A 22,266-nucleotide genomic window follows, 5' to 3' on the forward strand; every position below is an offset into this window, starting at 1 on the left:
CCATAATTAGCACCAGCACGTCTGGGGTAGTATTGAGAGGTTTAATGTTTAAATTAAATAACTGGATATCAAACTGAGGATTTTGGTCCTGAAAGAACAATTTGTAGCTGCCTGTCCATTAGGTTCAAATATAAAGGGCAAACATTTGGCTATCAGATTGTTATTTTCAACAATAAAAATGTCACTGCCTTCCTACCAAATGTGTAATTATTCAAGTTAATAAAATGATTGTATAACTGGCATTTTCTGTGGATAAATTTCATGTGATTAAAAATCTGAAGTTACATAGGACCAGTCTTATTTCTGAAAATAGAGTCGACATTCTGAAACTGGATCATTGCCATCGGTCAATATACCCAGAGTCCTATTAATGATTTAGGCAAAGTGCAAACAAAAAATCAAATCAATATAAAATAGCTATCACTATGCTGCTTTGAATCAACATTTGATGATGGAGTGAGTTAATATCCAAGCTACTCTTGAGCATGGAATGATTAAATACATGGCACTTTGCAGATATGGCGGCGCTGCCCTAGCAGTTGCGGCTCGCCTGCGGTCCGTTTGTCTTTTCCTTTTTGTCTTGTTTTTAATGTTAGTTGTATGTTTTATGTTAGTTGTATGTTGTAGTTTACTTTAGTTGTGTATTATGTGGGGGGTGGGGGAAACTTTAAAAAAAATCTCCTTCTTCAACGGAGATGCAACCTTTTTCTGGGTCGTATCTCCATTCGTGCTGCGGCCTAGCAACAGGGAGCTGGCGGCTTCCAGACTTACTTACCATCGCGGAGCTGGCTGACTTCGGAGGCTTCGGCCGCGGGGCCTGTGGACTGTGGCGTCGGGAGCTCACGGGTCCCTGGTTGGTGGCCGAGTTCCGGGGGCTCCAGCGGCAGCGTCTTCGTCCACCCAGAATCGTGGGCCTTGGGTCGGCCCGTTCACAGGACTTTTCGTCGTTCGGCGCGGCTTGGAATCGCCCGCAGGATCTTCCATCGCCCGGCGGGGACTTCAGGGTCGGGAGCATCGACACATCATTCGCAGGACTTTTCATCGTCCTGCGCGGCTTTAAAAAAAATCGGCCCGCGGGATCTTCCATCGCCCGGCGGGGGCTTCGGTCGGGAGCCTCGATCGCCTCGACGCAGCATTTTTGACTGTTCGACCGCAGGGTGAAGAAGCAGGAGGAGATAAGACTTTCTTTTACCTTCCACCACAGTGCGGAGGTGCCTGGAGGAGAGTCACTGTGATGGATATTTGTGTTGAATTGTGTGGTTGTGTGTTTTGTGCTTTTTTAGTGTTGTGACTGCATGGTAACTAAATTTCGTTCAAACTTGTTTTGAATGACAAATAAAGTTATTCTATTCTATTCTAGTCTATTGTATTCAACCAGCTGGTTGTTCATGTTAAGATTTTTAGGTACTTTATTTGATGTGCCCTTAATACTACCTGGCTAATGTATTTATTTTATCAAAATATTTTAATATGTTCTTCTGCGGATGCTAACTTTGCTGAGATACAACATGAAGAGGCAGTACCTGCAACATTCCAGTTGAAATAACACAAGAGTTCTCTGTTCGCTTATTTTAGGAATTTACCAACAAACATGGTAATTCTGCTCCCTTTTCAGTTGGTTCTGTACACTGATCCCATCCTTCCTTACCTTCCTGCTTCGCTGAGTTGTATCAATGAGAATTCGCTGGTTATCTGTTGCCCAACATTTCCGTGCCAGAGCTGAAGAGTAAATGCCAGTAAATCCATCTGAAACACATCATTGCTATTATTAATTCACACAATAAATGCTTCACTTGCTCAGGTCGATGCTCAACAGTTCCCAATATTCAGTGAGTAAAGATTTCACAAGATCAAAACTTCATAGGTTATAGGAGCAGAATTAGGCTATTCGGCCTATCAAGTCTACTCTGCCATTCAATCATGGCTGATCTATCTTGCTCAACAGAACTGTTGATCTCCCCACCAATGTTTGCTTTAGAACTGTGTTACATGTAGTTTGCCCATGAAATCTTCCCCAACAGTGGGTTTATTTTAATCCTACGTGGAGAATGGGTCCTCCTGCTTATTCGCATGGAGGAAGAGAAAGTCCGTAAGTGGTCATTCATTCCTCTTATGCATACCATTTTGTTTAATCATTCAACAGCAGTTGTGTATCTTCTATATACTAGAATATTCTAGAAAAATGGGACGTGGACAAATAATGCAGTAACTTCTGTTATCAAAAGACACAATTCAAGGTCTTTATGGGAAGAGTGCATTGATTGTTGTAGTTTGGGTTGAGACCCTGTATCAGAAGGTAATAATATTGAAGAAAGTAGTATTCAATTAATTGCTCCTGTCTCATTAAAAAAAAAAAATTAAAAACCAGGCTACAATTCAACCAGTCGATATGCTCTCTACCATACACCTGAAGATGTTCAAGAGAGTATTCGTTGACTTCAATGTGTTTTCTTTATGTTTGCACAAATGTGCTGGGTCCAGGAAAGATCTTCAGAGATATGTATGCCCAGGAATTTAAGGCTGTTGACTCTCTCCACCAATAACCCATTAATGAAGACAGGTTCATGGATCCAGGACTTTGCTTTTCTAAAGTTAACAATCAGCTCCTTGGTCTTGCTGACATTGAGAGCAAGATTGTTCTGGCACCATTCAATCAGATTATAAGATTCTCTGCTATACTCTGACTTGAGGAATTTAAAGATGCCGTTGAAACTGATTCTGGGTACACAGTCATAGGTATAAAGATAGTGGAGCAGGGACCGAGCACACAGCCATGAGGTCCCCATGTGCTGGTGGTTATTGAGGAGAAAGTGCTGTTGCCATTTCATACTGATTGCGGTCTGTTGATGAGGAAGTCAAGGATCCAGTTGCATAGGGATGCACAGAGACCCGGTTCCCTGAGCTTGATAAGACGTTCGGAGGGGCTGTTGGTGTTGAATTAGAGAAGCCTTGCTAGAAATATTCAAATACAACTTAACAAGGACTACAAAGAAAAGACAGAGACCAGTTGACATTGGAAAATGGCTGGCAAAGAGATAACTGGTTTTCCAATCCAACTCAAACTTGTCACTAAGAATTTATTCCAGTCATGAATTAAGTTCTTAAAATGTCATCCATTTAAATATATCTACAGAAATTATTTTTTTTGGATACAATATGAAAGGAATTTTAGTAGCAGTATTTAAGTTACTTTTGGATCTTTGACTGGCAAAGGTTATCGATCTTTGGCACTTTCCTCACATCATTCCATGATCAGTGGTATATGAATATACAAAGATTAAATATGACAACTTTTTCATTATAGCATCACACAATTACCAAGATGATGAATGATGAAATGTGTAGATTGAATACATGGCATAAAAATACTTATCTCTGCTGTATTATCTGAACTAAGTCAGGCAGCAACTTATTCTCATATGTTAATGTTATCATTCCACCTGTTGCAACCAGCACTGAGAGAAGAAATAAATATACCGCGATTTTTGATGCTGATGTTCAGCAAATTCAACTGGCTAGTATGATTAAAATTCTTGACAATGACTTCCCAAATGGAAATGCACAGGTTACTATGTGGAACAAAGAACCAAGGGGTACCTAACATCTGTGGAATTATGTCCTAGCACCAAACACTATCTTAAGACAGTATTCATTTAATAAAAACAATCACCTACCTAATGCTGGATAATCCAAAATCCTCACCACAGTTGATGTGATTTTTTTATCCAAGTTATACTGAAAGAAAAAACGTGCAAAAATAAAAATGTACATGTATCACACAGTCTACTCAGTCTAAAACTTCAAATTAGTCACTAGTTGTGTGAATGTTGCCTGGTTGGTTTTACTGAAGTGTGTTAGGTCAGGAACTCAACTTTATAATTATGTAATCTCTGAAGAAAAACCACATCAACCAGTGCTTTTTCTGCTGAAGCACAAGTCCAAATCTTTAAAATTAACTATGTCATCAAGGTGGGTGATAATTTAGACTATTATTAAAAAAGACTCAGAGTGGTCAGTGTAAATGCAGCTTGCATAAAGATGAAGGTCTCAGCTTATCAGAAATTAGATCTCGTCCATCTCACCTGCAAAACACCACTGAGTTGGTCAGTACCTGCAAAATTTACTGAATGCTATGTAGAGATGGCCATCCAGTTAAATTCAATGGGATGCAGAGAGAGGAACGGTGGAAAAGACAGAGTCTTGCAAGCATTGGTCAGCAGCTGCCATAATATTGATTTGCATTTAATTGATTATATCTCAACTTTTGATTATATCTCCCAAATACTTTTATCTTGAATCAAAATTAATTTTACTTCGATGAAAGGCTTGGATCCATTGCAGCCTACATATTTTCAGATGATTTTTATTCTAAAACAATATCAATATCACAAGTTTAATGTGAAAGGAAAATAGAAGCACCTAACATTTAATGGCAATGGCTGAATTAATCAGTAAAAGTGCTCAATTCTTGAAATTATACAGCATTTTTGTTTGCAAATTAGTTGAAAAGCAATACTAAATGTTCACGGAATAAAAAAACTAAAATCTTTCCTCGTTCGCAATTTTATAAGAGTAAATTAGATAGATTGGGTGAATACTAACCAAGGATAGGCCGTAACACTGATGGTGAGTCTTAACGCTGCCACCCTCCAAGAAGATAAGATGATGTTGGTCAGGACTGAGACGTGGACTATGTACAGAATTTATTCCTGAAGAGATCTCCACTGTGAAAAGGTAAACTCGTCAGTTCATAATACCTTAAAGAAAATGACAACACTCCAACAAATAACCATATTTGTCTGAACAAGGTATCACAAAATGCTGGAGTAACTCAGCAGGTCAGGCAGCATCTCAGGAGAGAAGAAGGGTCTGAAGAAGGGTCTCGACCCGAAACGTATGTCTGATGAAGGGTCTCGACCCGAAACGTCACCCATTCCTTCTCTTCTGAGATGCTGCCTGACCTGCTGAGTTACTCCAGCATTTTGTGATACCTTCGATTTGTACCAGCATCTGCAGTTATTTTCCTACATATTTGTCTGAACAGATATTTTCAGGTTATTGTAAAAGATAGGTACATGGGGCATTCTTCATCAAGAACAAAAAGTACACCATATCTATGAGTAAAGTTGGAATAACCCATTCAAGGGGATGAGCTTCACTGGAGCTCAAATACATTTGGAAATGCAGAATGCTTGAACTGATGAGCATCAGAATTGAAAGTCAAAGGAACTCTGAATGCATGAATTATGGTTTGCACTGAAACTAGGTACCTTGGATGAACAGGGACAAGTAAGTGCTTTGATGTGAAATAGTGACGATCACCACATGCCAGGGAGAGAGCTAAAATGGGACCATTGGGTACATGGTAACAGGGCTAATGCTATCTGACATTCTCCTTTTCAATGAGGTCATTGTACTGAATTGAGAAGTATTTCATGGTCAACGATACATAAAATGCCAAACAGAAATGTCACTTACAGTATTCATTTCCTGTTAAGTCCACATAGTACAGGGCCGATCTGCAGTCAAAACAAAACTGTATAAAATCAGAGAAAATGATAAATCAAATAGCAAAATTATTAAAAACCTAGAAACAAAGTCCTATGAGACTCCACTGCATCCTTGTGGTCACGTTTCCGGAATTTAATATGGAATTATCTGATGGAATCCAATTTAAGCAGCACAAAATAAAGGCCGGTACACCAGTGTGGCATTAAGAAAGTGCTGACCTTTGAAGGTGCAGCCTTTCGAATGAAACAATTAACCAAGGATCCATCTTACTCTTTCAGATATATATGGATATGGCCCCATGCCATTTTTTTCAAAAGCGGCAAATTATCTCTGCTTGTTATGCACAAATTGGCTTCCACATTTCCTACAAATGTTCCACAAGAGTATTTAATTACCAGTGGATGTCACGGGGCATCTCAACATCATAGAAGCGCAATACCAAGGAAATGTTCTCAAGTTTTCTCTTTTGTTTAAAGTACTGCATGAGCGATATCTCTACTTCCAGATTACTTACTTCCGGTTGGTGCAGTATTTGAGACCCAGTCGCCAAGGCACATGCCACCGGCCAACAAATATAATTCCAGCATCCTCAGGAGCCCAGATTGCCTGGAATACATTCGAATCAGGTGGGTTTGTTTAAGATTCCTGATCATTTGACACAGAGAGATTATCTTTGAAATCTCAAATGTGGAAATACAGTATGGCTTAACAGTAATAAAGATATTCAAATTTTGATGTCAAATTGTTAAAGTTCTATACTCTTGTACTAAATGTAAGAGCATAGTTCTTTGGAAGAATTTTCGATTCATACTATAGGTACAATAATAACCGTCAGCAACAAAAATAAGTATTTAACATCAAAGCTTTTTAAAAAACATTTTATCAGCAAGCAGGCCTTCTAGTCCACTTTATATATTACACAGTATGGACACGATAAGCCAGTTTCCACTTTGGGAGAAAGTGGTAATCCGGATTCAAAACCTCATTCAAAATTGAAATGAATGTCACAAGTAATTTTCTTTCCCCTAATCAAATTTCTGTTCAAGCACTTATACAAATACAGAGTCTTTCATGAACCTATACATCTAAGTACAATTTGAAAGTCTGAAACCTATTTTTGGGTTCACAAAAAAATCTTGATGCAATTAAGGGTAATAACAACCCAATATGATTTACGCATCTGACAATCTCACAGTCATAAGTATATTAATAAACATATTTAATCAGGCTGGTCTTCCATCCATAAGTTAATTTTAAATAAAAAGAGCTAATTTTAAGTAAAAAGAGCAAATACAACTATTTGTTAGCGTCCTACATTTTAATTGATAAAAAATGTCCATTCGTGTTTTTGTTTCTTTCATTTCTTGAGACCCTTTGGAAGCTTGTAAATGGCACGGTTACTCATGAAACTGTAAATTAATGAGGGGATGTGATTATTTTAGTGACAGCATCAGCTTCCAATGCCACTTAAAAAAAAATAATGAACACAAAAAATTATAACAAAAAATTGTGAAAATTGTAACAAAATGTATTCGGCATTTTCTTGATACAATTCCCTACTAACCAAAAAACCTACTGCCTGGTTTCTAAATTGCAATTACAAGAGCACTGAGTAGCAAATAATGTGATTCAAAGACAACATCTGGCATTGCTGCTGGACATGTTCAGCACAAAATTACACCATTCTGACCTCCCAACCACAGGAAAAAAATTAAAGAGAGAATGATGCAAAAAAAAAAGCATGAAGCATTTTTCTCCTGTTACATTACTTTCTATTTTACTCCTTTTTACTGCTGAAATCCAGATAAGATGGCAGTATACTGGAGCAATTGGATAACTTTTTTGCCTCACTAGTTGGGAACTCAACCTCCGTTTTGGGTTCCTTGTGACCATTTGGCCAAAATCAGAAAACTTCTGAAACCATGTCTCATTAATGTGTTACATAGTACATTTGAGCTCATCATATTCTGTCTCCTCTACTTTGTAATATTAACATCAGAAATAGAATTGGAAAGACGTAGATGTAGAAGTAGAAGCGAATTACTAAAGAATTATACCAACCTGCCCAGGAGAAATATGCTCTGGCAACCCGTGCAGTACAGAGACATTTCCACTCCCAATGTTTAAGACACAGAGGACTGGAGTACTTTTGTTTGTCAGGGCTTCCCCCCAGTCCTCCCAATATACAAACTGACAACCCTATCGGGGAAAAAGAATCATAGTACAGTATAAGGAAAAATGCTCACTTGGAAAGAAGGCACCTAAGTTTTCACATGCATATCTTGTATGTTACAGGATCTAAGAAGATCTAATATTAATTACTAACAAAATGGAGGACACAACATCTTCTGACATGATTAATGCCATGTCAGATATTGGACCCAGAAGGTCTCCTTGAGCTTAATATTAAGGTTGTTCTGGTGGTGTCAATACATTTCACCTGGAGAACTTTGGGGATATTACCTGGTGCTATACCTTCTATACTGATTGGTCAAGTAACGTATTTGCTGTGGTGTGCTGGCTGATGTTCGAGTGACTCTTTCAAGATCTGAAACCTATGATGTCTGACTGCTCAATAAACAGCTCGTAGGTCTCTGGCACTGAAAAAAGCCCTGCAGAGGCTGAGAATCGGAAATAAAAAACTCTCAGCAAGTTAGACAGTAGAAGTTGAAAAAAAGAGTTCACAGAAGATGATGGATCCTCAACCTCTTAACTCTATTTTTTTTGTCTCTGATATTGGAATAGTATGACTGATTCACATCACAATTAACCACACAACAGTGTTTGACATTTCAAACAAAGCAGTATGATTTTTAAATATCGACAACTAAAAAAATGTAATGGAAATTGGCATTTCCATAAATGGTGCATGTTTAACAACAAAGTTGAAATATTTGTTTTTCAGCAAATATGCAATATCTCAGTACATGCTCTCCCATATCCTACCTGCTGATTGAAAGTGATTTTCCTGTAATTTCTTGGCTTTTTTTGCTAGATAGCAAGATATTACTATGATGGCATAACCTTTCCATTATTCATACTCATCGTTCAAATTTATTTCTGATAAACAAGCAGAAAGTGGAAGGAGCTTCACACAATTTTTGAGTAAGAGACTGAAGCTACTCAGGTAGTAAAGCTCTCTTTTTATCTCTGAGTCTTCTAGTGACAGCATGGTTAAATAAGAATGTGATATTATATTTTTTTGCGCAAATAATACTGTACCTTCTCAGGTTTCTGGCCATTTTTTGCTCTGTTGTCATCTTCGTCCTCATTTATACTGCACTCTGGTTTAGACTGAAAGAAGGATTCAGCTTTGGGTCTTTTCTTTTCAGCGACATACAGTATGCAAGTCTCAGAGTAAGACCATTCAAGGCAGCCAAACTGATCTGATGGAAAGCAAGACATTATCTTAAATTCTGCCAGGGTAATCTACAACCCAACGGAATGAACATGGAATTGTCCAATTTCAGTTAGCATGAACTTTCTCACCGTTATGATCCATCCACACTCACACCTATTTTTCCAACCCCCCCTCGGACTAGCCACACCATTACTTTGTTACATTCCACCTCCTCCAAGTAATTCCATGTGTTTATCACCCACACATAACATACTGAGACTTCTATCCCCTCTCCCAGCTGCTTCTATCTGCTAATCAGCCCCCCTCAAAACAATAGTTTAAACATCAAACTAGACACAAATACACAACTTTCATAACACATTTTTCAAGTAATTTCATCCAGACACTTGAGAAAAAAAACACATTTATAATAAACATGACTCACAGTTTCTAATAACAACCTAGTCATCTACTTTATGTGCTCCAAATCGGAGACCATGCATAGACTAAGCAACCATTTTGTGCAGCTCCTACTGTCTGTCCAAAATGTCCATCTTGAGCTCTCCTGTGGCATCCAATGTCAACTCCCTTTCCCACACTAATCTGTCTGACCATAGTCTTCTCCGCTGCCAGGACAAGGTCAAATGCAAACGAGGACAACACCTCATGTTCTACCTGGGTAATCTACAGCCCACTGGAATGAACATTGAATTTTCCAATTTCAATTAACATGCACTTTCTCTCTCCTTCTGATCCACCACATTTACATCTGTTTTCATTTCCTCCCAGCCCTCCTACCATTACCCAGTTTCATTTCTCATCCCCCAACTGCTTCCGTCACCCACACACTTAAGCCACGACTTCTATCCTCTCTCCCAACTGCTTCTAACTGCCAATCATCCCTCCTTATCTGGTTCCACTTGTCATCTTTCATACTTATCAGATTGCAGTATCTGCAGCCTCTTGTGCCTCCATATCACCCCCTATCCTCAGACTCTACCTCCACCCTCACCTGCCCAATCTGTGCCAATCTGCCCCCTTTTTCTCTCATTATGTTTCTATTTATCACCCACCATCTCCCAACTCCACTTCCCCACACTTGCCTATCAACCCCCTTCTAGTCTTTTTCAACCTATTGCCTGCCAGTCCCTGCCTCAGCACTATTCTAGCTTCCTCTCCTCTACACCCTCAGTCCTGATGCAGGATCTTAACCTGAAAAGTCGATCATCCCTCTGCCTCCACAAAATGCTGCCTGACCTGTTAAGTTCTTCCAACAGTTTGATTTTTTGCTCCTGATTACAGCATCTGTGATCTCTTGTGTCTGTTTTTTTTAATAACAATTGTTGAAAACACCAAAAAGATCAAAATGATAATGTATCATATAGGTTAGAATTTCTTATGTGACTATATCATTCCAGTTCAATAAATAAGATATTTAATAATGTGCAATCAGAAAAAAAAATCAATAATCTCCATAATGAGCAATCATGAAACAAACTACCACAGATTAAACCATGCAACTTTGAACTGTGAAAATGCTTGAGGTTATTGAGTAAATACCTACCATCTTCATAAACTTTGCCATGCTTGTCAAGTGCTGTTAGGTTTATGCTTTTCTCCTTGGTTTTGCTCCATATCTGATGATTAGATCAAGCAATCCAGAGAGAAATACATCATTTTTAAAGCTTACATTTAAGACTCTGCACAAAATAAAATAATTCTATACTTTGTTTTAAATATAGGTTGGATCATCGCAAGATAATGACCAGATAATCATCACGAAGGCTAAAATAAGGCTTCAGTTTAACATCACATTCGCAATCTACACACAAAGATGCAGAACTCATTCAATATTGCAATACGAAATCAACGAGAATTATGATGGATTGCTCTATGAAAGTCAACTGAAGCAATGGCCTTTTAATGCAAAGGGAAGAATGTTGTGAGGGAGATGGATATGAAGTACAGTGGACAAGATCGAAGGTTGAAGATAGGTGATTCATTTACCTCATAAGTATCCTCGTCCAGAGCTTTGTTGGCAAAATCTTTTGTTCCCAGGACCGTGCAGTTCAGATTCCCTCCCTATCCTTAAAGAGTGGACCCAATGGGGACTGATGCCATAGCATGCACCCCTTACATGGTAATTAGATCATAGGCACAAAATAGACTCATTGCTCTAAAGTAGCAGGTTGGACTTTTGAAGTGGCAAACAAATGGCTTGGAAATAGCAGTCAATATACTTTTTATTCTGGAAAACAAAAAATGATTTTCAGTTGCAGTGTTAAAAAAAAATAGTATAATCCAATTGATCTTCTAGGCAACAATGTGTTCCAGATCCTTTACAATGGATTAAAAGATTAAATGGCAACATTTACTGTGCAAGATGTGACAGATATTCGTCATAGTCTCAGCATGCAGTTCTGCATGCTTTAAGATTGATTGCTTAGCTTGAATTCCACAACAGAAGACATTTAGTTGAATAGCTTCTCACCCAGAGTTATAGGTTCACTACTTTTCATTTGTCATTTGGATCTCTGAGATCTGTCAATGTGTTTAAAGCTACTGAGAAGCCCATATCATTTATTTCCTTTTGTCTAACGTACACCGATCAGCCAAAACAATATGACCTGATGAGCCAAATGACCATGATGAGCCAAAACATTATGACCACCTGCTTAATATGCTGTTGGTCCTCCATGTGCAGCCCCATATGCAATAGGGTGCGATGGACTGTGTATTGTGACACATTCCTCCCGTGACCACCATTCACATTTTCTGTGACTTGTGCCACTGTAGACCTTCTGTCAGTTCGAACCAGACAGGATAGCCTTTGTTGCCCTCTCACATCAATGACTCTGTCATTTGTGGTTTGTCCCTCCTCAGACCACTGTCGGTAGGTACTCACCATTGCTGATTGGGAGCACCCCACAAGCCTTGCTCTGACCCAGTCGTTTAGCCATAACAATTTACCCCTTGTCAAAGTCGCTCAGGTCTTTACTCCTGCCCATTTCTCCTGCATCCAACACATCAACTTCAAGAACTGACTTCATTTGCTGCCTAATATATCCCACCCCTTGACAGGTGCCATTGTAACAAGATAATCAATGTTATTCACTTTGTCTGTCAGTGGTGATAATGTTTTGGCTGATCGGTGTATAGCTCACAACGGTTTCCCTATATGGGCACATACCATTCTACTAAGCCAAGCACAATTAGGATCATTTTTTTGAAGTCAAGGTCAAAGTTGGCAAACTTAGCAAAGGGTATAAAGTATGCAGTGTTTAATTGGTCTTTCTTTCTATGACTTTTACATTAGCTCATGTATTGTGCTAATCTGTAATCCAACATTAGATGTAGTAAGAATGAAGGAAGTTCAAATACCTACAATCAAATCAATGGACCATAAACATTGGCAGAGGCCTATTATTTTTCTGTCCTCTAAACACTATGCAATATACTAATCCTCATTGCCTGTTAAAGAAAATGACATGCTTTTAATGACATGAACATATCAGCAGTTCAATGAAATTTTCCAAGATGGCCTTTCTTAAGAATTGTCAAAAGTATGAGCTGCACATTACACAAAATGAAACAAATGATATTGATTTTGTTATAGTTTGAAGCATGTAGCAGGTAGTCTTGCATTTCTGACACATGAAATGATGCGAGAAAAAAACCTACAACATCAACTAAATAAATATGCACTTTTCAGCAGATAATATTGAATATTTGGCTGGACTGAAAGCAAATGATAACACTTCACGTAAAATCAGCCAACTCAACAAAGAAATCATCAATGTTAATAAAAGTTTGTTCTGGGTTTAAACTCATGAATTCAGGCAATCAATTCAGATTCTGCTTCTTGAGAATGCAAGAAAACATACAGTAAGAAAATCCCATTTTGACTAATTTGAGGGATAAATCCTGTGCCTTCCACAATTTACCACAGCATGGGTTTCACTTGCCCATGATCTCCTGAGGATTTCGCATTGCTTGTATTCAGCCATAAAATCACATGAAATTCATACATTCTCGTCTCAGCTCAGCTGACTTCCTTGTATATATTACAAGGCACCCAACACTTAAGCCATCCATATTTCACAATGAATTGTTATTAAATACTGCTTTAAATACAAGTGGGTATTCTATCCAGTTATGCATTTCACTCCTTGAGTAAGATGTGATGACTTAGAGGGTACAGAAGAGATCTACTAGAATTTTTCCAGAAATGAAGAACTTCAGTTACATGGATAGTGTAGGAGCCATTTTGCAGTTATTAGTTATTTTTGCTTATCGATATCACTACCTTGTATTCTGCTGTAGTTTGGACACTATAGAGTTAATGCAATGCTTACGTAGGGGCTGGGCGGAGGCAGAGTACGGGCAGTTGGGTACGTGCGGGCATAGTGGGTGAGCTGGGAGGTGCTGACAGAGGGTCAGCTAGAAGCTCCGCCAAAAGATTTATCAGCCATGATGTAATCGCCTGTAAGTTTTATTAACTAGAAGATTAATACAAACTGTGTCGAAGTTATATCTGACAATTCGTAACGATCGCATAGACTGTGGTAAGATATGGAATTTTACCTAGCAATTAATAACCAGTCGATGACAAGAGATATGCCAATATGTTTATTGCACCTTCAAATAAAGAAGACTAACTATTAAACGTCTGGGAGGATCTCTGTAATTAGTTGTTCGAGTTATTACGCTTATCGCTGACCCGGTCTATGCAAGTGGCAGCTTGGGAGCTAATTGAGATAGACGAGAAACTGGCCGCTACAGATAGAATGAAGAAACAGATTATTCCCCTTAAAACATATTTTTACCAACTTTTTGTTTTGTTTCATCTTTCACCATGATACATTTTAATAAATATCAAATCCATTTCTTATGGTGTTGATCCCCTGATCCCCACCACTTCGCCATTCTAGGCAGTTACCTCCAAATATTGCTGCTTTTCCTGCTTTTTGTTGGTATGCTCCCTGATGACAGCCTTTAAAGTAGCAGAGGGTGAATCTCTACTCAGCAATCTGTCAGTCAAAGTTCAGATTGATGTTAAACACAACATTTAGAATATTAATAAAATACTTTAAAGTTTATTGAAGTAGAGAACAGATTCAAAATAATCTATCAAGTAACACATTATTCTATTGCAAACCCTTCCATGAACTGGAGATCCAGAAGTAACTTATTCTCCCTTTCTCATAAATGATGACATAAAAGACCAATAAACTGACCACAGTTATTTACATAAATATTATCACAAATATACCAAGCTAATGGTAGAACTCAATGAATCAAGCAGCATCTGCGGAGATAAGGGCATAGCCCACATTTCGGTATTGAATTCTGATGGTGCAGAAGGAAGATAGCCAGTATATTGAAGTGAGAAGAGGTGTTATGGAAGCTGGTCGGTGACAATTGGAAACAGATGGGGGTAGGGGGTTTGATTGGCAGATGGAACCAGGTGGGGGAAGAGGGGAGCATTGGCTTATGAATCCCTTCCACAGTCGAGTAAACAGCCAAATACATTAATAAACCATCAATATCCGTAAACTAATTTAATGGGCTGGAACATGAAAAATGCAGATGGAAATTAGTCTAAAAATATGACAGAAATGTATGTAATGATGGAATATTGAATCAAATGGAGATAGAGTTTAATATTGGATCAGTGACATCCTGAATCATGCATAGCCCTAATTATACTCACTCGCCCTGCAATTCTGTGCAGTTTCCTGAGGAGCCAGTGCACAAAATGCAATTTTCATCATGGAATACAATGTACTCTCGAAATATCTTCACCCTCTCAGCTCTCTCCAAATCCGTCTGAGACCATTCTGAAACAAACATTAAACTGATCATCACCCTTTTTAGTTTAGTTTGGAGATATGGTTCTGAAACAGGCCCTTCAGCCCACTGATTCTGCACCAACCAGCAATCCCCACGTTAACACTATCCTACACACACTAGGGACAATTTTCCATTTATACCAAGCTAATTAACCTACAAACCTGTATGTCTTTGAAGTATGGGAGTAACCCGAAGTTCTCGGAGAAAACCCACATTGTCACGGGGAGAGGGTACAAACTCCGTACAGACAGCACCCGTAGTCAGGATCAAACCCGGGTCTCTTGCGCTGTAAGGCAGCAACCTTACCACTGCGCTACCTTGCTGCCCGATGACATTATTCTACAGACAAACTCACAACTAATCCTGTTGTTGGGAAATAACAAGTTGTTATTTCTAGCAGTGATACCGTGAATGCAATGAAGAAATGTGCTTATTGATTTGCAACACATAATAACCAGATAAATGCTTTTCCAAGATTATGTAAATTTCTGACATGCCAGGAAACCGATTAGCGATTCCATTATTTGTTACATGCTCCCACCATTTTCTAGTCCAAGACTAAATGTTAGATTCAACAGGGAAATAAGCAGCTCAAACTGGTTTAGACGTTATTTGCATATTACCTTTTCCACCAAAAGAAATAGAATCATTAATACTGACTGCATCCATTTCTGTTAATAGAGTGGCTAAATCATCCTTCAAATACTGAGGTTTGTTATAGCAATTTTCATTAGGGCTTCTTCCATAATAAGACCAAACAACGCAATTCCTTTTCAGAAAGCTAATTTTTATTATTTACTTTGCTGATTTAAATTTTAAAAGGTTCATGTGGAAATTTGAAAACCTTTCTCAAATACATTCAAATCGAGGGCACAAGTCTTTTGAAATTCTAGGCAATGCGTAATGTATGGTCACGATAAATATGTGGAGCTGTCCTTGAACGTTAAAATTGTGAAGATAGACACCACATGCTGGAGTAACTCAGCAGGTCATGCAGCATTTCCGGAGAATATGGATAGGTGACGTTTCGGATCGGGACCCTTCTTCAGACTTAAACTTGTGAAAATGTTTTTATCCTTTAGGTGATTTACCTTTACAATTTCACAGGAGAATATTTCTTCCTCAATGGCTAAGTATTTTCAAAACACTGTTTTCCAAATTCAGTAGATGAGATGTAGAAATAAATTAAACATTCTAAAAATATGTACAAAATAACCCTATGTTCACATATATTTTCATTGCATAAATAGAGCAACACATAGCCTGATTTGAACACTGCAATGGGTGATTGAGACGCGTTGGTCAGCACATATGTAATTCTGCAACTTTATTTTATATTCAAAAGCATTTATATCTTCCTAGCCAAACACCTATATAAGATTTATTACTAGATAGATTGTGTAACATAACCACCAGAACACATCTCGTGGGACCTTGCTATTTCTTGGTGAAAGTAGGCACAGGGTGGTTGTAGAGGTATGTTTTTGTGATGAGAGATCTTTAACTGGTGATCACTGCTGGGATTCATATTTTAATGTTTGCGATATATAAACATAGCACAAAAAGTAAGGAAATTTGTGTTTGGTAGATTATTTCTTTGTTGTAACAATGCTTCTTGGCAATAAATCTTATACCGTTGGAAAGCCTGTTTATTTCCCTTTTAAATGGTGCCACATTTGTAAGGAACATGCATTTGTGGGATGAGCAGCAGAGCTGAGTATATGGGTTGCACCCATGAAAAATTTGCCAAATCTTCTCTGCCAATGCCAAACAGCTTATTCTGCCATTGACTCTTGTTCGGTGTTGTTTGGTGGATTGGATGATTGAAGTCTGAAGAAACAAGACATATTGGCAATTTAACAATTTATTCATTTAATAAACAGGAGCCACAGTAGCGTGTGGAAGAACCATACACAGTCATAACAGCCTGGCACCTCCTCCTCATGCTGGTCACCAGCCTGGTCACACACTGTTGTGGGATGGCATCCCATTCTTGTCAGCACCTGGGGGTACCAGAAGCTCAAAACAAGAGTCAATAGCAACAGCAGAATAAGCTGTTTGGCATTGGCAGAGATTTGGCAAATTTTTCATGGGCGCAACCCATATACTCAGGTCTGCTGCTCATCCCACAAATGCATGTTCCTTACAAATGTGGCACCATTTAAAAGGGAAATAAACAGGCTTTCCAATGGTATAAGATTTATTGCCAAGAAGCATTGTTACAACAAAGAAATAATCTACCAAACACAAATTTCCTTACTTTTTGTGCTATGTTTATAAAAAACTTGGATATGAATGTAGGAGGTATGATCATAAGGAATAGCAGTAGAATTAGGCCATTTGGCCCATCGAGTCTCCTCCACCATTCAATCACGGCTGATCTATCTCTCCCTCCTAACTTCATTCTCCTGCCTTCTCCCCATAACCTGACACCTGTACTAATCAAGAATCTATCTCTGCCTTAAAAATATCCACCGACTTTGCCTCTACATCCTTCTATGGCAAAGAATTCCACAGATTTAACACCCTCTGACAAAAAAAATTTCTCCTCATCTCCTTCCTAAAAGAATGTCCTTTATTTCTGAGGCTATGACCTCTAGTTCCAGACTCTCCCACTTTAGTATGTTTACCAATGACCGGAAATTGGCAATGTCGTGAAAGAAGTTTGTTGAAGTCTTTAGCAACATACAGATCAGCTGGAGAGTTGGACAGAGCAATGACAGGAGGGATTTAATCCTGACAAGTCTGAGGTAATGCATTTTGAGAAATCAAATGTTAGGATGTGCACAATAAACAGAAGACCCACAAGGAGTGATAATGAACAGAGATCTTGGGTGCAAGTCCATAATTACCTATAAATAGCACACAGGTGAAAAGGGCAGTGTGTATGCATACTTGGCCAATAAACTTATTCATTCATTCAAAAACATTCAATACAGGCTTGGCAGAGCATCACTAGAGAAGACACCCAACAACTGGTGATGTACATGAATCGCAGACTTCTCGCAGTCATTGCATGCAAAGGATATGCAACAAAATACTAAACATGACTACTTTCATTTACATGACATTGCTGTGTCCCAAACATTATGGTGCCCTGAAATGGGGGGACTATGTATAAACACTGCTGTAGTTTCTACATGGTGAAACCAAAATGTATAAAAATGGCCTTTAATAAAATCTGACAATGTGCACTTTAACCACATGTGATTTTTTTTCTATTAAAAATCTCAAATTGTGGAGTACAGACACAAAGAAATAAATGATGGGTCTTTGTCCCAAACATTTTGGAGGGCACAGTATATATAGATCCAACGGTCAATATGGACATGGTGGGCTGAAGAGCCTCTGTGCTGTATGACCTCTATTTCTTTTATGCCTCGCCATTAACCATACATTTTTTGCCCATACAACATTAATTTATTTTGCTTTTGGATGATTAGTGACATTACTTGGCCCACCCTTAATTCCATAAGAACATCAGGAACCAAATGTAAATGTGACTCTTATGGCCATGCATGGCTAGATCTTCCTTATGAACACAGATTAACTAGAATACTTTAAACTTTTTTTTTCATTATTCTGGTTCTGGTCCACAAATTACTTGATTTATTGAATCAAATGTACAACTTGTCATGAAGGGAAATGAAGTTGAATTGTCTGTTGGAACCCATTTGTCTTCTGCCAAAAGATAGCTGGCTACCCTGTGCTACAATTCAACATACTGTTTAAAAAAAACAAAAGGGAAACCAAACCTTTGGCACATTTTTTTGTTTATGTTTTTAAACCCACGACAACAAACTTACAGAACAGCAAGACTATTTAACATGTGGATACACCTTGATGTAATTGTCCATTGTGTACCTGTATCAACGATGCTGTATTTTCCTTTATGTTTCAATGTAATCTGTGGTCTGATGTAGGCTTTAAGCGGGGATGGGAATTTGCTGAGCTCTCGGTAGATCCCAGCAATCTCTTCTGAATCACTTATCATCTTCAATAAAAAGCAAAAACAACCAATTTAAATAATTTTATTTGTAATTAATTACTCCTAGAGCAGCTACAAATTAGATTGTGCTTTGCATGTTCCAAGTCAGTAATGGTTGTCAATTTTGGAATACGGTCAGATTCGTAGATTATCTTGTTAAATGACAGCTAACATGGCTTCAAAAGATTCTGCTTTATCTTCAATTACCTTTTTAAGCAAAAGCAATATATGAAAGAAATAATAATCACGTTGTGGACTGCTTGGCATCAAGGACAATTTTGACATAGTTCAGGGTTGCTGTTGCAAATTCTCAAAGCTGTACAAAATTCAAGAAAAATCCCAGAAATGCACTAGAAATTGTTAGAAAATAATAGTAGGCACTTATGAAGGAAGAATTCTAAAATAATAGAAAATGCTAATTTCTGGGACGGTCTGTTGGGATCAGAGACTTAGGCCCATCAGGTTTGTGGGTTCTGAAATGGCTGACAAAGTCAACATGAGAACTGCAGATTATCCCATTTATAGGGCTGCTGGTTGTCGCTCAGGAGGATAGGTGGGTATATTGTGAGGTGCTTTCTCTGCAAGGTTCACCATGTCCATTGCCATGGTATGAACTAATTCAGTATCCTCTTCCCCTCTTCCCGCAATCCTCAGCACTTTAGGTCCTAATTACACTCAGGCTGTTCCAATAATAGGACAGGTTTAGGTACATGACTGGTGCAGTCAAGCTACAAAAAGCTAGAGAATGGGTGGCACAGCGGTGCAGCAATCAGTGCTGCTACCACACAGCACCAACAACCCAGGGCTCTGTTGCTACATGTGTGGAATGTGCATGTTCTCTTGCAAAAGTGGGCATTCCACAGTTCCCCTCTGAAACGTGAGAAATAGAGTGGAAGCAAGTCATCCAGGATGCCAAGGGATTGGCTAAGGCAGAGTAGAGAAAGAGTATTAATCAGTATTTCCCTCACCTTTATTTATAGAACAAAAGTTATGCAAGGGGAAATCAGGTTATCCATTTAAGACCATTACTCATGTATTGTGCAGGCTTGAGGAGAGAAAAGTTGGGAAGTCTTTAACCTGGAACATTAATTTGTTTCGTTTTCCAAAGATGCAGCCTCAAAACTTCAAAGCATTGTGAACCAAACAGCAATATCAAAAAGAGAAATAAACTAATGTTTCACGTCAATGACCTTCCCAACTTTAGGTGATATTTCTCTCTTCCAGCCAGCACCATTCATGATTAATGGTCTTAAATGGGTAACCCGGTTTCCCCTTTGTAACATTTGCAGCCTCATATACTTCACTCCACTATTACTGTCAAGCTAAGGGATCAAACATGCTTCAAAGAGGTGCTGAAGGACAATGATAAAGTGGCAGCCAAGTAAAGTTGCAACACATAACTCCATTCACACCAAACAGCATGCAAGAGCCAAGCAATCTCACAATCACTGGATCTGTTAAAGCTCAGAAGTTCTAACATATCTAGTTATGAATGCTGCTGGACAATTAACTAACTAACAAGAGGATGAGGTTCCAAGAACATCTTCATCCTTGATAATAGCTGGACCCTGCATGGAAGTCCTTCAATGAAGGAGGAAGCATGTTAAGCCATAACTGCCGAATGGATAATTCGATTTTGAATGACATCGAGAAACAATTGAGAAGGGAGAGACAACAAATGGTTGGGAACATGACTCTATACCCCTATTGAAGATCTGCACTAAACTAGTTATGCAGCGAACGGTACTCGGACCACCTTGAAATGAACTTTGTGTAATAAGGAACTGCAGATGCTGGTTTAAACCGAAGATTGACACAAAAAGCTGGAGTAACTCGGCAGGAAAGGCAGCATCTCTGGAGAGAAGGGTGACATTTCGGGTCAAGACCCTTCTTCAGACTGAGTCAGAGGAGAGGGAAACTGGAGAACTGACTGTCCGGAGAAGGGTCTCCACACGAAATGCGACCTGTTCCTTCTCACCAGAGATGTGACCTGTCCCGCTGAGTTACTGCAGCATTTTGTGTCTATTTTTGGCATAAACCAGCATCTGCAGTTCCTTCCTACACTTTTTGTACGCAGTTCTTTTAGTTTCCAGAAGTTTTCACAAGTTCGGTATCAGTTTGAACGGAAAACTGGCCTCTGCAGTTAACCAGAAACTAAACAACTTGCTGTGGATCCCGTGGTGAACTTTAATAGGTGTAAAACAGGAGTTGCGATATCTGTTTATCTCTACAAACAGCAATGCTGCCACTCACCTGTTCGGACCAGGGGAGTCAGGGGAGCTGAAGTCACAGAAATAAGTGCAAGATGTGAAAACGAGACATCAAATTGGATATAGATCAAGGAAAATGTAGAATAGATCATTGTTAGCTCGGAGAAGGTGATAATGAAGCGTACAGAGCAATTTTAATCAGAGGGACATTCAGACTGGTGGGACAACTAGAAAAGGGATGTGTGCAGGAAGGAACTGCAGAGATGCTGCCTGTCCCACTGAGTTACTCCACCATTTTGCGTCTGTCTTGGTGGCACCACAAGCAGTGGCTGCCTCGCCAACAGTCTGTCTGTCCTTTCTTTTTGTTATTTTTAGTATGTGTTAAAAAGTTTGTTTTAGTGTTCCTTGGTTTGTTTTATGTGGGGGTGGAGGGGAAACTTTTTTTTCAATCTCTTACCTCGATGGAGATGTGATTTTTTTTTCCCGTATCGTATCTCCATCCCCACTGCGGCCTAACATCGTGGAGTTGGCGGCCTCTCCTGGAAACCGATAGGCGCTCCAAGCCTCAGGACTCTGCGGGACATTAACATCACAGAGCTTGCGATCCCTTTGCCGGGAATCGAAGCTCCAATCGCGGGGCCTGTGGACTTTAACATCATGAAGCCCTCCAGTTTAAATTCCATTTGGAATATTTTGGAGGAACAAGAGGCTGACTCGGGAGCTCGATGCAACAGAGAGAGTTTCAACCACCCTGACGCGGGAGTTTCGATCACCGACTGCAGTTGGTTTGACTGCCCCAACCGCGGGAGAACAAGAGGAAGATTGAACTTTATTGCCTTCCATCAGTGAGGAATGTGGAATCCACTGTGATGGATGGTTCTGTTAACTTTTATGTGATTGTGTGTCTTGTTGCTTTTCATTTAGTATGGTTGTATGGCAATTCAAATTGCACTGTTCCTTAATTGGTACATGTGACAATAAACTGACCTTGAAACCTGATGATAGTGGGAGGGATTGATATTTCCCTGTTTGCTTCGTAGTCACCTTCTCCAATGTTGATCCCTTCTACACTTCCCTTGAGCTTCATCCAATTTGAAGTCTAAAGAAATGCCACCCATTCCTTCTCTCCAGGGTGAGGAATGTGGAATCCACTGTGATGGATGTTTCTGTTAACTTTTATGTGGTTGTGTGTCTTTTTGCTTTTCATTTAGCATGGCAATTCAAATTGCACTGTTCCTTAATTGGTACATGTGACAATAGACTGACCTTGAAACCTGATAGGGGGACCTCTATCCCCTGTCCTTCTGAGTTACTCCAGCATTTTGTTTCTATCTTCAGTGTAAACCAGCATCTGCAGTTCCTTC

At 39.0% G+C, this 22,266-nt stretch overlaps 1 protein-coding gene across 1 annotated transcript in view; it reads right to left on the reverse strand.

Annotated features, from left to right (window-relative positions):
- LOC144601645 (acylamino-acid-releasing enzyme-like) overlaps positions 1–22,252 on the reverse strand; it is a 53,740-nt gene extending 31,488 nt beyond the window's left edge. The window contains exons 1-12 of the mRNA XM_078413875.1: positions 22,169–22,252; positions 18,569–18,698; positions 14,565–14,691; positions 13,791–13,881; positions 10,416–10,488; positions 8,734–8,897; positions 7,573–7,710; positions 6,026–6,117; positions 5,479–5,519; positions 4,603–4,724; positions 3,675–3,735; positions 1,649–1,746 (exon numbers count right to left, since the gene is read on the reverse strand). Coding sequence (XP_078270001.1) covers positions 1,649–1,746; positions 3,675–3,735; positions 4,603–4,724; positions 5,479–5,519; positions 6,026–6,117; positions 7,573–7,710; positions 8,734–8,897; positions 10,416–10,488; positions 13,791–13,881; positions 14,565–14,691; positions 18,569–18,698 — 1,137 coding nt within the window. The 5' untranslated portion in view covers positions 22,169–22,252. The remainder of the gene's footprint in view (positions 1–1,648; positions 1,747–3,674; positions 3,736–4,602; positions 4,725–5,478; positions 5,520–6,025; positions 6,118–7,572; positions 7,711–8,733; positions 8,898–10,415; positions 10,489–13,790; positions 13,882–14,564; positions 14,692–18,568; positions 18,699–22,168) is intronic.
- Positions 22,253–22,266: the final 14 nt, after the last annotated feature.

Source organism: Rhinoraja longicauda, chromosome 17 (assembly GCF_053455715.1).
Source record: "Rhinoraja longicauda isolate Sanriku21f chromosome 17, sRhiLon1.1, whole genome shotgun sequence".
Classification (NCBI taxonomy): domain Eukaryota; kingdom Metazoa; phylum Chordata; class Chondrichthyes; order Rajiformes; family Arhynchobatidae; genus Rhinoraja; species Rhinoraja longicauda.